The sequence below is a fragment of the Sander vitreus genome, chromosome 4, assembly GCF_031162955.1.
Source record: "Sander vitreus isolate 19-12246 chromosome 4, sanVit1, whole genome shotgun sequence".
Taxonomy (NCBI): domain Eukaryota; kingdom Metazoa; phylum Chordata; class Actinopteri; order Perciformes; family Percidae; genus Sander; species Sander vitreus.
The window spans coordinates 38,541,010-38,557,945 of NC_135858.1; the positions used below are offsets into that span (position 1 = coordinate 38,541,010).

General features: G+C 41.4%; 1 protein-coding gene across 6 annotated transcripts in view; it reads right to left on the reverse strand.

Moving 5' to 3' along the window:
• Positions 1–596: 596 nt before the first annotated feature.
• Positions 597–16,936, reverse strand: part of sox13 (SRY-box transcription factor 13) — a 56,854-nt gene continuing 40,514 nt past the window's right edge. For all 6 annotated transcript variants that reach the window (XM_078249568.1, XM_078249567.1, XM_078249570.1 and 3 more), the window contains 7 exons: positions 15,874–15,950; positions 14,950–15,112; positions 14,054–14,190; positions 11,309–11,387; positions 7,839–8,009; positions 4,696–4,912; positions 597–2,038 (listed from right to left, as the gene is read on the reverse strand). In XM_078249568.1, coding sequence (XP_078105694.1) covers positions 1,765–2,038; positions 4,696–4,912; positions 7,839–8,009; positions 11,309–11,387; positions 14,054–14,190; positions 14,950–15,112; positions 15,874–15,950 — 1,118 coding nt within the window. In that variant the 3' untranslated portion in view covers positions 597–1,764. The remainder of the gene's footprint in view (positions 2,039–4,695; positions 4,913–7,838; positions 8,010–11,308; positions 11,388–14,053; positions 14,191–14,949; positions 15,113–15,873; positions 15,951–16,936) is intronic.

A 16,936-nucleotide genomic window follows, 5' to 3' on the forward strand; every position in this document is an offset into this window, starting at 1 on the left:
CACAAAGAAGCAAACACAGAAGTATAAAAAATAGGTGAGGCTGAGGTCAACCCACCATGTTATGGAGAGGGAACAGAGAGACACACAGATACAGCATATACAGCACAGCTCAGCCGGCGATGAAGAGGAGGGTCAGATTGGTATTTATTGTACTCTACATTATCTGGAATGCAACTTCTTCAACGTCTGATTGTAAACCATTACAGTGACCTATTTATACCTTCTCTTAAAGGGTTTCTATCCTTTTACTTAGCATTTTAATGATTTTAGGCTCTTTTTTTAAATGCATTATGTGAAGAGCTTTAAAGTACCTCTGTGTAATGAAATGGGCTATACAAATACACTTGCCTTGCCTTAACTGGAGCATGTACTTCCTCGATGGTGACAAACTAAATTCTGCTTAATTCTCTTTCGAGCCACTAAAAGTGCGTGAAGCAATGACTGACACCTGCCACGTTTTTGTTTTCAGTGAGAGTGATTTAAATCATCTTGAGGGGACAATGTTCCAAAGTGCTGCTGTGGTGTGATTCTAATTGAAGTCATTAGTTTTTACTTCACCATTCAGGCTGTAAAACGACAACAACAACAACTGTGTCATGTGTTCTGTGGCTCTGGCGGGATCGCTCCCAGACCTCATCAGGGGGTATCTCTGGTTGAGATTTGCGACTACAAATCTATAAAATAAATCCCGAGTTAAAAAATGGGGGTATGACATTTATAACAACATGGACATTTGCCAGGAAGGGAAGGGTCTTATGTAACACAGTGTGAAGTTGCATTATGGGAAAAGTAGGATCCAGTGCTTTTGGAGCTTGAACCGTACTGGGGAGAACTTCAAATCAGGATAGCTCAGCCCCTCCATCTTTATGGAAGTGCAATACTACATCGTTGAAATACATCTTCGATCTCTCTTATTCTACCTCTCTAATACTTTCAAGATCAAATTTGAATTGGAGGGTTAAAACTTGCCAAATACCAGGTGTCACACCATCCAGACTGAGCCACCACCTAAATGGTTTGCATTCAATGTATTAGCCACAGCCTGTGTTACAATACGTGTCAGTGTTCTCAACACTAATAAAATGTTTGTGGGAGATGAGCAGACAGCACCTCTGGGTGTTTTTATTTAGTAATAACCAGCCTTTACCAGCAGGGGGCAGTACTGACACACTAATACCATACAGCTGCTCTCTCAGCTGTCAGACAGGTGAAAACACGGGTTCTATCAAACTGGTCTGGTTTTAAACTTTCCTCCGATGTATGTAATCTCTGTGGTGCATTTTGTTTGCCAAAAGTCACCGTGGGAAGAAAACAAGAGGAATAAGAGGCCTCTTGTTTTCTTCCCATCATAAAACGATAATAGGCTACATTTTAACTTCAACATGGCTTCTGTGCTAAAACAAAGCAGCTGATGACATGTCTATGACTAAGATAAGAGCGGGCCTTTGTGTGTGTGTGTGTGTGTGTGTGTGTGTGTGTGTGTGTGTGTGTGTGTGTGTGTGTGTGTGGCAGGGTTTCACTGAAAACAACTAATTTACAAGGGAGTGAGTATGACGTTTTCTCACCACATCTCTTCACTTTTGCCTAACAGAGGGGCAATTTTCTCATTTGGAGACAACTCCATCCCTCCCGTTTCCCCCTGTTCGTCCTCCATTCTTTCTTCTCTGACCGTCAGTCAACAAAGATCCCCCCTCCCTCCTCGGCTACCCTCCCCTCTCACCCCTCACCTCCATTTTCCTTTCTTCCCCCTCTCCCACTCCCCTTTCAGTCTGTCAGGAGCACCAGTTCCCCCTCACTCCTCTCTCCCCCGTCGCTTTCCTCTCCTTCGCTGTACGGAGGGCGCTCCCTCTCTCGCTCTCTGGGCAGGGAAGTAGGCGTAGCCTGGCCCTCCGCTCGACACAGCGCAGGGGGGACCTGCGGCAGGTAGTGCTCCAGTAACGCGTGGTGAAAGGGCATGGTTGCCACCGAGACCGAGCCGGCAGCGCCTGGGTACTGGCCATCGCTGTGGGGGTAGTGGATCTGCTGGGGTTCTGTTTGACTGAAAAGACGGGAAGTGACACGCGTACAATAAGACTGTAGGATGAATCAGCTTCATTTGTTTCTACTGATACATCAGTTGACTGATTTTCAGAGACATTTACCTTTCATATGATGGAGGTGATGAGGACAATGTATAGTACACACTGGTTATTCTGAACTGTTAATCCAATACTGTGTCCTCCGATTATTAACAAGTATTTATGGATAGCGCTGGGTATCGTTCTAAATGTTTCGATACCGATACCTTGACTTCGATACCAGTTCCTGAACGATACTTCTTTTCAATACCAATTTTATGAAATCCATTTTAGTAAATAAATTACAACATTACAGCACATTTTAATATATCTTTCAGCTCCTACTACGTGCGTATCCCCAGCATTATTAGATCCTGGTAGCATGCATTTTTTTTTAACACAGCATCAGGAATTCTGGTTGGGAGTTTCCAGAAGTAAACATCCCATTCTGATCTGGAATGTGAACTGGAACAGCGTATGACCCGCACATCTATGACTCTCTTTTGTCACTGGGAAGGCCCATTCAAAGACAAAGTATCTGGCAAGAACATCCAAGTTCCTTGATAAGGATACCATGAGTAGTACCACCTAGTACAGTGGTGGTACAGTACTAGAAGAACAAAAGATGAGCTTCAAAAAGCTCAGAACAAACTAATGAAAGGTTGTCCTTAATCTCAGTCCAAGAACGCATATTAGCCCAAACCATTTCAAATTATTGTATTAAGTTCTATGTCCAAATTATTTTACCGGGTATTTTTTGAGTACGTTTGGGACTCTCGTGGCCTGAATATGAGGGCTAGTGTATCGAACCTGGAACAACCTATAAAACTATAATGTAAAGTAGGGAGAAGCACTTTTCTTTACACGTCTGGAGGAGTGGAATAAAATCCCAAATGAAATTAAATCTGCCCATCCTCTGAAAAGTTTTACATACAGCTAGTATAGTATATAAGCTTTGGTGTGCTTTCTGAATGTATGTGTGTTTTATTATTTCTATGACTGTATAGTATTGATGCTTTTATGTTTTCATTAGGTGTATTAGTGTAAAAATGGGATATTAGTATTAGTAGCATATGAATGTCATCGCCGTTTCCTGTCTATAGACTTCAGAACCGCAATGGAACCACGTTTTCCATTGCGACTTTATTATGATATCCTGATTCATTTTAGTACTGTACAGTATGCCCAAGTATGTACATTTGTATACTGTATTTTCATTTATGAAATCAAATAATTTATTTTCCTAAAGACAAGGTTGGGTGAAGCACTTCTGCGGTTCGGATGGACATGCAACTCTCCTGGTTGAATCATCAGTACAAACGATGAACAAAATACATCTAGTTCTTGGTGGTTAAATGTCAAAAGGTACATATAAGGTTGAGGGGGATATTTGAATATGATTCTCAAGGTGCATTTCAGCAGAAAAAGTCCAAATGGCTGAGCTTACAGTTGTGTTACATGCGCCACTAACAGGGGGTCAAACTGGGGGTCATAACATAAATCTATTTGATCGTTACACTACCTGTCCAGAGCATAGAAATAAAATGGATAGAAAGGCTATTTTCATTCAAATCAACGTAGCAGAATGTTCAGAGCAGCAGCCATTTTCATGCGTACCATTGCTATTAACGTATAAACTTCCGATAATAAGCCGACTTCCGCCAAGTCGCCGAGCTGAGGTTCTGCACCAGAGTAGTAACGTTACGAGGCAGAGAGCCAGCCTTATGCTTCAGCCACACAAAGCACATTGCTATCACCACGAGTGACAGCTTCATTCGGCTCGTTTTCTGTGAACGATGTGGCGAGGTGGTAACATTAAGGCGCAGTTAGTAAGCTAACGTTAGCCAACTAACACCGGCTGGGTGGCTGGCTGGTTCCGCCATGCTTTCATGCTGCATCGGTTACAGAGAATGAGCTGAACAGCGGGCTGGGTCTAACGTTAGCGGTCCACTGACCCGTTGCCGCTGGGTTTAACTGTCTGTCCTCACTCCCTGCAACTCCGAGAACATCTCCCGAACTGCGTGGGGCTGCTCTCCCATATGCGCTCTCATCCCAGCGAGCTGTGACATGGTTTACGGCCACACTGACACGTATTGTCACAATGACAACTAACAATCACCATTTTGTTGTGTACCAATCAAATTACCACGGGAAACAGTTCAATGGCCTTTCTATCCATTTTATTTCTATGGTCCAGAGTTTCTGTAGCAAGTAACATTGAGGGGATTGGGTCTTGAAAATATCCCAGTAACTCTGAAGAAAACAGGTTTGAATAAAGTGATCAGAAATGAAATCTAAGGCCATTGTCAACTTTTGATATTGACCATTCATTTTTCTCGAGAAAAGATGTGGTGAGTATATTTGTGAGGCAAAAAAAGACATCACTGAAAGAGAAAAACACTCAAAAACCAACCACTGTTAACAGTTCCAACCTCCAACTATTACAGCTTAACTATTTGGAGGATACTCCACTTTTGTTTGTTTCTTCAAGAATAAAAGAAGAGCTTTGAGAGCTGCAGGAGCTGTGTACAATGTTTGGAGGTGCAGAGAAAATTCTTGTCAATAGAACGAAGTGTTAGTGTTGTCCGCCAGGGACAAACTCTCTCGCATTATCGCAAAGTTGGTCTTTGGTTTCTACCTATGTGTGTAGGTCGCTCTCTGCTCCTGCCGGCGGTTCTTCATCATGGCCTTGTACTCGCCTACCCTCAGCCTCCGTCCCTCCACGATGCAGGTCCGTTTGGGCCGAGGTTTGTACTTGTAGTCAGGGTAGCGCTCTAGATGCTGCCTGCTCAGCCTCGCTTGCTCTTCATAGTAAGGCTGCTTCTCCTGGTTGGACATGCCCTTCCACCTGGAGCCTAAAGACAAAGACACATTGGCACAAGGAGGATGAGGGAGAGAGTTAATGCACAATGGAGATTAGTTCATTCATAGAAGTTTAGTCAGGTAGGGAAGAGAGCATGCTTCAGATGTTTATTTAGCTTAGAGTTAGCTTATTAGGAATGTTTGGTATACTATGCAGGATTTCCCCCCCCCCAAAAAAAAGTATGTATTGACTCATTCAAAAGTAATCACTCTCAATCACAGAGACCCTGCCCTCTGCCTGTATCTTTTTATTATTTTGCTGTGTTCGGAACATTTTTGGGCGTCAGCCTTTGGACACTGGGTGTGTAGCACCCATGCATGCGCGCATCCAAGAGAAAGCTACGAAAATGCTGGACCAAACGCAAATATAGCGGGGCAAAACGGCAAGTGGACAAAGCTCGTTCCAAAATGAGAGTGAATCCGGGGTTGGCTTTTACTTTTGCTGCCGCAGGTGGTACATTGGGCTGTGTTCTGGCAACCACGGTGGTGATTCGGATTTGATCAGCGCTGCCTAGTTTTACAGTTTGATTGCAGTTCACTAGCTGTCGCTGACACTTTCTATATACTAGGAGGAGGCAGGGGGAAGTGATTTCTTCAAAGATTATCTGACTCAGGATATAGTGACAGCTTCAACAAACATGACGAAAACATATTGTTATAAAAGCTACCAACTGAGCCTTTAAAGTAACTATATTATGTAACTTTTAAATGTTTCTGAAACTGTGTAATGTTCCATCTGATGATCATAAATGACCTGTAACAGCAAACGAGACTAACAGTGAAAAGAACATGATTTTTATATAGTTTATAGTTAGTTTTATAGTTTTATTTATTAGTGCCTTTGCCCAGGTCTGATTTTTCCCGCAAAGTCACAAAATGATTTACGGCAGGTAGATGGCACTACACGGCACACATTCTGATGGGTCACAGATTTCTTAGTTTATAAAAGTAATTGTGTGCACATCCCACCTTCTGGCAGGTGCAGGACAAATGCTACACTTACGCTTATACTAAAATGAAAAAATGTAATGTCCGCAACACTGCTTGAAAGTCCCATATTTAATATAAAGGCAACGTTTCAACCCTACTGGGTCTTCTTCAGGCAAATGGTGAACACATTTGATGAAGGGATATATGTAGGCCTTACATTCAGCTGACCCACCATATGACTTCAATTAGTCGGATTAGGTCTGAAAGGCCTCAAAGCCCCACTCATGACTCATTTGAGAGAACACTTTCATACAGGTTTTTAACAAACCTATGCATCACAAAAAGGTCCTTTTTAAAGAAAAAGGAAAAACATTTAGTGGAAGAAACAGTTCCATATATATATAATCCTACCCCAAACAATTAAAGAACATTACTCCACACATTCATAAAATCTGCTGCAATATAGTAAATACAGAAACTTCTACAAAACTGTTTTACAAAACTTTTTTATAAAAATGGTTTTATATCAAATTCTTCATTAAGACCATGGGGAGACATTGTATTTAAATAATGAATCCAAAAGGTTTCCCGTTGGAGGAGCCTTTTATCCTGGTCTCCCCCTCTAGGTGGTTTGTTAATCCGCTCCACCCCGATGTATCTGAGGGCGCTGACATTATGCCCGGCTAGTTTAAAATGGGCGGATACAGGGCTACGCTCACCCCCTGTTCTAATGGTGCTTCTGTGCTCAATGATTCTGGTCCGTATCGCTCTCCTTGTTTTACTCACATATGCTAAGCCACATGGGCTGTTTTTTGTGCATCCAAACAGCGTAACAACATGTCCACAGATAGAAGATGGACAGCACTGTGTGTACGACTGATTTAGTGAGACACAATATGACAGAAGTCATAATAACTGTATGTTACTACAGCTTTCTCTGCTCACGGGGCAGCCATGTTGGATTTGGAGCTCATAAGTATGAATTGTTTTCATTGTTTTTGGACTGCTTTGGTTGTTTAAATGACGATTTCAATCACTCGTATTACTGCAATACCTTACTGCGGCCGTATCACTGCCTGTGGAAATCGGTGTTGTTATGAGTGCAATATTGAATGAAGACTTGTTTCAAACAGATGTTTCTAAACGTGGCTAGCATTGCTAACAGAAGATAAACTAAAACATGAAATAAAGTGAAAATTATAGAAGTTAAAATGTCTGCGTTTTGATAAGGTGGGGTAATAGTCATAATCAAAAAATGTAAGTGCTAGAAGCTTGTAGGATTGGCTTGCACCTAATTTACTTTAACCTGATATAGATATATATGGGTGGCGTCCATGTTTTTCTCCAACTCTGACACGCAAAACATACCAGAACGCTTGAAGTGTGGAAGTGACGTCATGTCCGAGGGCTGAGTCAGTTCGTTGAGAATAATAGAATGCAGCATAAGTTTCCACATGCAACCCTTGAAATGCAACGATGCATCTGTAAAGGAATGATTTTCTGTCTGAGCAAAACATTCATCACAACTATACGACCTCCCCGTAACGCTAACTCGGTAGTACAGCACCGTAAAGAAAAGACCTTACGACAGCAGGTGTGGTAAAAACACTAAGAGGCCGCTAAAACTAACACAAACTGAAAGTTACAAATAGCTAGTAGCATCTTATTAATCAAATTGTGTATTTAATGCGTATTAAGTACATCAATGGTTTACATGACATGCATGTTTGTATCCACGTCTGCATGTCTGTGTGTGTCCGTGTGAAGGGTGGTTGCTCCCAACAACAAGCTCTCCACAATAGAATAGGATGTAAATGTTTGGTCCAAGGAAAGGGATTCAGACCAGTATGTGTGTGAGTGTGTGCGTGTTTGTTTGTTTGTGTGTCTGGCGGGACAAGCAGGTGGCTGTTCTTGCCCTCACATATGCCAGGCAGCGTCTCAGAATAGAGGCCCAGAGTGAACCTCACCCCTACCCAGTGCTTGGCTCACCCAAGATCTTGCTGATGGAGGAGTTGTGCATGTCCGGGAAGGCCTGCAGGATCCTCCTGCGCTCGTCCTTGGCCCACACCATGAAGGCATTCATTGGTCTCTTGATGTGGCCGGAGGAGGGAGGGGGCCGGGCCTCAGGGTAGCTTCCTGGGACCGAGATGGGCAGGGCACCTACAGCAAAGAGGGCTACAGTAAGACGACCACACCAAACTGCTGGGTTTGGAATATGTTACTCATTTGTTCTTTTAATTCCTTTTTATTCTAGTTTTTAAGCTTTTCTGTTACAGCCCTCTGGTGCCTCACCTGGTTATTAACCTTTACTTGTTGAAGACAGACATCCTATTCCTCATGCAGTTATGATTCACTTTCCCCACCCACATTCTCCATCCTGGGTCTGTACCGGAAACGTGTGTTCTAACACACTTCCAGAAGATAATATATTAGTCTGCTGAACATGGAAGTGGTAGTGAAAGTTATATTGGGAAATTTAAATGTCAATTCAATATTCTAAGGGGGTGATATCCATTTGTTTTCTTCATAACTAGTATAGTATACTACCTTTGAAATAGAAAGATGTTTTCAAACATCCAAGGAAGGGTTCAAATCAACTAGACTTAAATAAATGAAATAAAGGGCTTCAAAGATGTTTTCCTCTCTCATCCGAGAGACTTCTTCAGTTTGGACTGAAGCGGTTAACCCAGCTAGTTATGCTCTGTGGGGTCAGTGTCAAAACGATCGATACCGCTCCGTTGGTTAGTGCTCCTGGCTGTTGTAACGACAGTCGTTGGAGACACCGGAGGCTTCGTTACAACAGCTGGGATTGACCCATACAGGTTAACAGCTGGGTTTCCCTACACTCTCAATCAGAACTGAAGAAGTCTCTCAGATCAGAGACAAAACGTCTTCGAAGCGCCCTTTAACCAAGTCCTGGTGCCCTTCCTTGGATGACTATGACCTGGGTGACTGATAACCTTCACAGCCATCTTGTTATTAAAGACATTATTATTCAATAGGAATGTAACACTGCATCGTATAAAAAAAAGTTAATATGAATGGTTAAAGATTACAACCGGTTGCATAAAAATATTAATTGCGATGCAATTTCTAAATGGCCAAGGGCGTAATCTACTTCTGATTTCACTCTAGGTTTGACTTCTGACGTCACTACGTGTTCTTAGTTTATTTATTTGAAAAGATTTTATTTTTGTTTAGTTATTTTGATGTGGGATTTGTTTTAAAAATCTAATTATTCATTTTTCATTTAATTTTTAGTATTTAGCATAAAATACAATTCCTGTTGCACTTTTCATAAGAGGACACTGTTGTTGTTTTGCACAGTTCATATAAATAAAGGATGATTTTCAGTCCTTTGTCTGCAACTCATTCTGTTAAAAACAAATCATGATATACACTACCGGTCAAAAGTTTGGGGTCACTTAGAAATGTCCATTCCATCCATTCCAGACAGAATACCAGCTGAGATCAGTTGCATTGTGTTTTTAATCAGGGCAGCAGTTTTCAGATTACATCATGTGATTACATCATGTGATTACATCATGTGATTACATCGTGTCTAAAGGGTTTTCGACTGTTGTAGACAGAAGCGGCTGAAGAAACGCTTGAAATCCATGCTTTTTGGTCTACACGTCATACCCAAATTAAAAGTGGTACAGCTCCCATATACTCTGACACTGGGGTGAGCCTGGTATCACTGGAAAGGAAACAGTCTCAAGTTTTTGTTCCAAGTGTCAGGGTGATCCTAGGCCTTACTGACACAGAGTTACAGAGGCTAGAATGGAGGGGTTTTATTTCTGTCCAAGTCATACATCTGTAAAATGATTAGAAGACACTGCTGTAAACACATCTGACAGGTGACAGACAACACAGGGCATTAGTCACATGTTCAGCTTACTGCAGAAACCATGAAGCCAAAAGACTCAAAAATGGATTTGATATGATTATACGTTTTTTTATTTCCATTTGAAAAGTGCAAATAAAAAAGCCAAAAAACTACAAAATACAACACTTCTCAAACACACCAACACACCCACATCAGTCACCTTTCCAGTGATACCAGGCTCACCCCAGTGTCAGAGTATATGGGAGCTGTACCACTTTTAATTTGGGTATGAGGTTTAGACCAAAAAGCATGGATTTCAAGCGTTTCTTCAGCTACGTCTGTCTCCAACAGTCAAGAACACTTTAGACATGATGTAATCACATGATGTAATCACATGATGTAATCACATGATGTAATCTGAAAACTGCTGCCCTGATTAAAACAACAATGCAACTGATCTCAGCTGGTATTCTGTCTGGAATGGACATTTATAAGTGATCCCAAACTTTTGACCGGTAGTGTATATCATAAAATCGTGAATAGTATCGAATCGTGAGTTGAGTGTATCGTAGTCTTGCATTGCCAAAACCTTCCTCCACAGCTCTGCAGAGGAAGGTCTGGCGAGTCCACACAGAATTCTGGGATGGGAGAACAACATGCTCTGGTTTATTGGCATTTCTATAAACCAATCACAATCATCGTGGGCGGGGCTAAGCTCCAGATGGAGCCACGGTGCCTCTGCTAAATAGTCTCAGGAAGGAACTAGTTTTGGTGGAACATGTGGATGTTCAAAAGTAGTTTTAGTCGTGCAACAGAAAACTCAGATTGGACAGATAGTCTAGCTAGCTGTCTGGATTTACCCTGCAGAGATCTGAGGAGCAGTTAACCATAGTCCTCACAAAGCAGCCGGAAGTTAGAACGCCAACACAGAGACAGAGGAAGGGGACGGACATCCAAAAACAGACATCCGAAAAAAATAACATCTGCCGGAATTTACGGCAGAACGAGAGCTAGCCCGGAGGTGGAACGCCGTGGATATAGACTAAGTCTATCGTAACATCCCGGTTATTCAACACATTTGACAAACACCAACGAAGAAGGCCAACATTCAGTGTTTCCCTAGCTTTGTGGAAGACTTAGGTGTGCGTATTTAGATAAACTTTGATAAGACGTCCTTCCTCAAGAAAATGTTATGTTTTTAAATTTTTTTAAATGCAAATTTCCCCATACTTTTTGTGTCACTTTGTGAGATTTTGTCTCTTTGTAGTCGTGTTGCATCTCTATTTGGTAATTTTTGTTTTGGGTCTCTGTGGTCATGTGGCATCTCTTTGCAGTCGTTTTGTGTCCCTTTGTGGTCGTTTTGCGTCTCTTTTTCACTTTGGATCATTATTATCACCATATAACGTTGGAAAAGCTAGAGCGGACAATAAATAAATGACACTCAAAAAAGTGTAAATAGACAAAGAAGTCTAAAGAAGTCCAACTACAATCATTACATCTAAGTAAAGTATTTTAGTAACTCAGTCGGCTTAGGTGCTGCACAAAAAGGCTCGGGTGCTGCACCTAAACCTTATAATGGCGGGGAAAAACACCTGACATTATTAAAACAGGCTCCTCCAGTGACACCTACCCTCAGAGTCACTGCTGAGGTGGTCCTCACCCCGCTCGCAGTGAGAAATCCTCTCGCTGCGGGGAGAATCTTTATACTCCTGAAGACAAAGAAAAGACAAAGACAGATGAAGCCAGACATGCAGTTAAGTCACACAAATATTCACACCCGAGCACAAAGAGACAATTTGAATTTTGACTGCAGTAAAAGGATGACCCAATGTGCAAGGGGTGTGTTCAAGGCACGCATGTGTTTCACAGAGTGCTATTTAAGGCAAAGAAGCTGCACGCTCATCATATCAGCTGCTGTTTAAATGCAGAGCTGTAAATGCAAAGGAAAGAAATTACAACACTATTGAGGAAGAATGGTGTTTATTGTTCGAGGGAGGAGAGGTGAAGGAGAAAAGGCAGAGTTAGGAATGTACCAACTCTGAATTTGCACAAACTATCACACCATCAGCGAATCTATCATCCATTCCCATGATGTAAAACATTATTTATCCCCGTACGGTTGGAGTGTAATACCAAAATAGGTCAGTCATCGGTATTGGTGTTAAAGCAGCAGCAGAGGCGAGATGGAGCAGGATAATGGAGGAGAGGAGGAGAGTCACCGAGTACAGTATTACTGTGGACAAAGAGGGAGGGCAGGTGGCTCAGTCAATGCCACACTGAGGCCTTTGTGGTATTGTGAGGCTGCAGCAGCTGTTGCTCCAGGACGAGGCTGAAACCAAAGCTTCAGCCACCTCAAAGAATGAAACCAGGACCAGAATAGAAGACAATCTTTACAAGAACCAAAACAAAAAATAACAGCCTGGGTGTTTACCGACGGGTTCCAGACAAAAGTACTACACAGATGCAAGATTTTCTGAAAGCAGAGTTTCCACTTTGCTTCACATTTGACTAGTCAAGTCATGTGTTCAATCGAAACATTTTGTACTTTTTTACTGTAGCACATGACTGTACCCGCGAAAAGAAGAATAACAGCAGTTTGTCAGGGGATACTGAATATGCAGCGCCTTTTCAATTACTAATAATAGAAACAACACACATAACTTCTTTGTCTTTTTCATACAGTGTTTACTTACCAGCATTTTCCAGAAGGCTACAGCTGGGATATTAAATCCTCAGGAGACGCATGACTTCCTGTAACCCTAAACCTGACTCTGACCCCCGATTAGACCCCTACATGTCAGTCAGAGAAAGTGAGACAGACTTTGAGTGTTTCCTCATATCCGGTTTGTCCAGTAAGAGGGAATTTGTATTACAAACTCCAGGTAATTACATTAAGGTTTGACATATGTCTTTGTGGATAAACTGGCCTTTTCTGAACCATCACAAGATGAGGCTTTCAATTCTGTGAGTGGTTGGCTGTGGAAGTAGGAATTTCAGACATAAAATACAGATTCTTGCTGGCTTCACCCATCCATTAAAGTAATGGCTTTCTGTAATTCAGACACAGGTGTCCGTCATGTAAATGTAGACCATGCCCCATGAGAATTCTCAAGTTATAATGGCTGACAGGTCAACTCTAAAGATATTTTGGTTACACTTTACTTGAAGGTATCTACATAAGAGTGACATGACACTGTCATGAACGTGTCATAAACATTATAATCAAGTCATAAACATTTATGACATAACGCTTCTGTCATTAAGTGTCATTCGGGTTTTGTCATGACAAGTTAGGGTTAGAGTTCATGTGTTCATGACAGTGTCATGTCACTCTTCTGTAGATACCTTTAAGTAAAGTGTTACCGATATTTTTCATAATAACAATGTATTAACTGACAAATGTGACAATGGGAAAGGGGTCGCTTGTAGTGACGAACTTACAGAGAGTTATCACTATATATACTTTATAGTGAGTTCCAGCTCAGAGTTTAGCTGTCCAAACCCACAACCTTACTGTTTTGGTTCACTCTCACCACTCTCATAATGCCGTTTTTGGCCACAGCAGGCAGCTGTTTTCAGAAATAAAAGCTCTAAAACCCACTGTACACTACCTGCTCAGCACCAAACCGCAGACAGACACAGTTAGAGACGAGCTGGTGAACATAGTGAAACATTTAGCAGCCAGATATTTCCCTCAGGAGTTGGTGGAGACCAAAACCAGAGCTAAAAGAGAGTGAATATTGGCTTTACATTCATCAGGTAGTCAGAAACACGACTCTAAATGAATAATAACATTTCTCCACAACTTCTGGATGTGTAAATTAGAAACTGTTTGCTAAGTTGCCAAGTTCACCACATCATGTCAATGTTGTGTTCACTAAATGTTTTTGCTGCTCCCAATCAGCCAAAGAAAATCACTTCTTGTAGGAAGTTCCTATGACGCATGTTTGCATGTTCTAAATAAATGCACTAGTATTAAACGCTTCAGACAAATTTCATTTCAAACATTTTTGATATTTGCGTGAAAACCGCACAGAAGAAGATGTGAGAAGGCTCAGGTAACCTAGAGGGAAAAAGAGATATGCAATAACATAACATGCATTTACATTCCCTCTGTACATGTGTTATCTTGCTGATGTAGCCTTTAAGCTAATCTATAGCATTCGACTCAGACTTTTGCCTTGTTAGAGTTGTTATGGAAATGTTATAGTCAGACCTAGTGAGATTGCCTGTGTGACGTTTATGTATTTTTATCTTCAGACATGAGACAACATGTGCCAACATACTGTATTCACGTAACGAGGAGCATGTCTGAAAGGGGCTCTGAAACCTTGGGACTGCCTGTGTGGACTGTGCAGTTTGGACACCAGCTCACCATCTTTCCGCCACCATCTCTCTCCCTCTCCCTCTCTCTCTCCCTGTCCCTCTCTCGCTCTCCGGTGCTGTGGCCCCTCAGGAGCTGCTGGGCATCGTGGATGGCCTGTGTGACCACATCTCCGTCTCCAAGGAAACCTAAAGACAACAACACGGGTCAAAGAGGAGGAGAAAAACTAAAATGAGAAACCTAGCCTCTTTTTGTTTCTTCAGCATATTAAAAGTGATAACCAACACAGTTCCTGCTTTCAATTTAACCACTGCCCATGTTGCTGCCAAGCGCTTGTTACTGTGGTGTGTCTGCGATCTGACATCATCTGTCAAACACCCTGGGTGGTAATAGGTCTTCTTCTCTGGAGTTTGAGTCTCTGGAAGGCTGCACTCTCTTATTTGTTGACTAATTCACATTGGATATTGGTGTTAATGCTTATTCCCTGTTCATAGAGTTACAAATGAGTAGAAACGTAAAAAAAATAAAGCATTACTTTGATTGCAGTATATGATGTTTATAAAGAAAGAGCTACAACCACATGTAAAAGCTTTGGATTGAGTCCAAGATGACAACAATAGATCAAATTGCCATGTATCTATATGACAATGTCACCCATTTCAAATGTAAAACCACCATGTGTAGAATGTATTTACTTTTGATTCACATAGATACAAACAGAACGGGGACACTCTTCAAAGCATTGCTCCATAGCGTAACGTTAAAAACAGAGTTGTATAAGCATGAAGGACACCCTGTTACTGTGACCAACCAAAAACTCTACAACTTTGATTTAAACATCTTAGAGGAGCCGTGGGAATGCAAACGTTTTTTGTTTTTTTTCTCCCTTTTTGGGATCAGAAATTCCCACTTTCTATCACAGCAGTGTAACTGTCAGCGTAACTCACTGAGGGCAGATCGTGACGGGCTGTGGGACACTTCTCTCTGGAAATCTCTGGACCTGTAGGCCCCGTGCAGCGCCAGTGATCCCAGCTCCAGGTTCGGGCTTGGTGTTTTCCCCAGCTCCTGCCCCTTTGGCTTGGAGGTCAGGTTCAGGGGCTGACTGGCTTCCTAAACGCACGGTGAGAGCAGATGAGCAAGGGTGGGGCCACTTTCACACATTAGGACGTAACTGCAAACAGCAAGGAAGTGCATGTATTCCGGTCATGCACTGCAGATTTGGCATGTCGGAGCGCATCTGTCACACCTTTGTAGCGTCTCTTTCGTCTTCATGTTCACCTCGTCCTTTATTATCTTTTGTTTATCTAAGCTGTGATGATTTATCTGTGCTTGAGAACCAGCCGTGCAAATACAGTTCACAAAACATACACTCTAGGCCCAATTACACACACCTATACCACACACATTAAACCTTTGAACAGAGGGTGTGGTGTATTCGAAAAGCTTTTCAGCCTCCCAAAATGCCAGAAAAGTACACACTGTGTTTAATCTGGAGTGGATCACTTTCTTTAACACACACACACACACACACACACACACACACACACACACACACACACACACACACACACACTCTCATACACATACACACACACTCTCTCTCATACACATACACACTCTCATACACATACACACAACACACACACACACACCCACAACACACACACACACACACACACAGAATATACAGTATATATTAGATACACACACAATGTACACTAACAAAGCCATAAGTCGCTGTTGCATTTTGGATACATAATGTAGATGTATGCAAATGTTTGTATTTAATTGACTTGGGAAATGAGTTTGATACATTGAGATGAACAGTTAAGTGTCTGACAGACGATACATAAACTGTAGTAATATTGTACCTGTCGGAAGGAACCGCTGCTCCTCTTGACCGGGGTGGGCCGAGGGCTCGGCAGCAGCTGCATGTGATAGTCCACGGCTGTGAAAGGTGTAAAATCGATGTATGAAAAACATGCACACTCAAATACCTGCGCTATCACTGATTTTGATTGAAGATTTGCAATAGAACACAACATTTGGTGACCGTTAGCACGCACTAAAGCTAACTGTTAGCAACAGTGATGGCAGCACACAGCTGACTGAAATGATGTCAGTGAGCCTCCTGCACTAACACACCACAGTTTCTTGGTAGTTTACACTCTAAAAGTATACTTTTGCTTAGTTTATTTTGACCTTACAACACAATACCAAAGCACATACATACAAAAGTTTCACTTTTGTTTCTTGTAATATACTCTTTACTATACTATTTGTACAGTGCTTTATCTTTTTTAATTTGTAGTGCACACAATGAGGTAACTTTGTACAGTCATTACTGCTAGTTTATTATGTTTATCATAAGTTGCTCTACATTATATTTCTTATCTTCTAAAGGGAGGTATTGTCAAGATGCTTTTACTAAATCAGCTATGTTAAAAACAGGAAGTGGCCAATCAGACTGTACCAATCTCCCGCCACGTCATGGGGGTTAAAAACGAAACAAAGAAACAAGACATTACGAAAACATAAGAAAACATAACAAACATATAAATAAGCAAATACATAGTTTTAATGGATTAAAATGTTATTTCCTGCTTCTTTTCACTAGTCATTTTGACTTTTTGCTATTTTCCCTAATTAATTTTTTTTATTTCATAATGCCACTTTTCAAAACTACTCTTCTTTCAACTGAGACAATGTGATTGGCTGCTGCTTTGGTATGAATGAGTCACACAACTGGCTCTGTCCCATATTCAATATATTTCATTAGTATTTATTCAGAAAAAATATTCATTTAATAATGTCTAATGTTTTAAATTTGAACCAATTACATGTTAGTAGTTCTCATTCAATTCAACATAATTTCTTTTAAAAAAAAAAAGTGACAGTCGTGACATTTTGGAATAGAGAGTGTTTTATCATAGC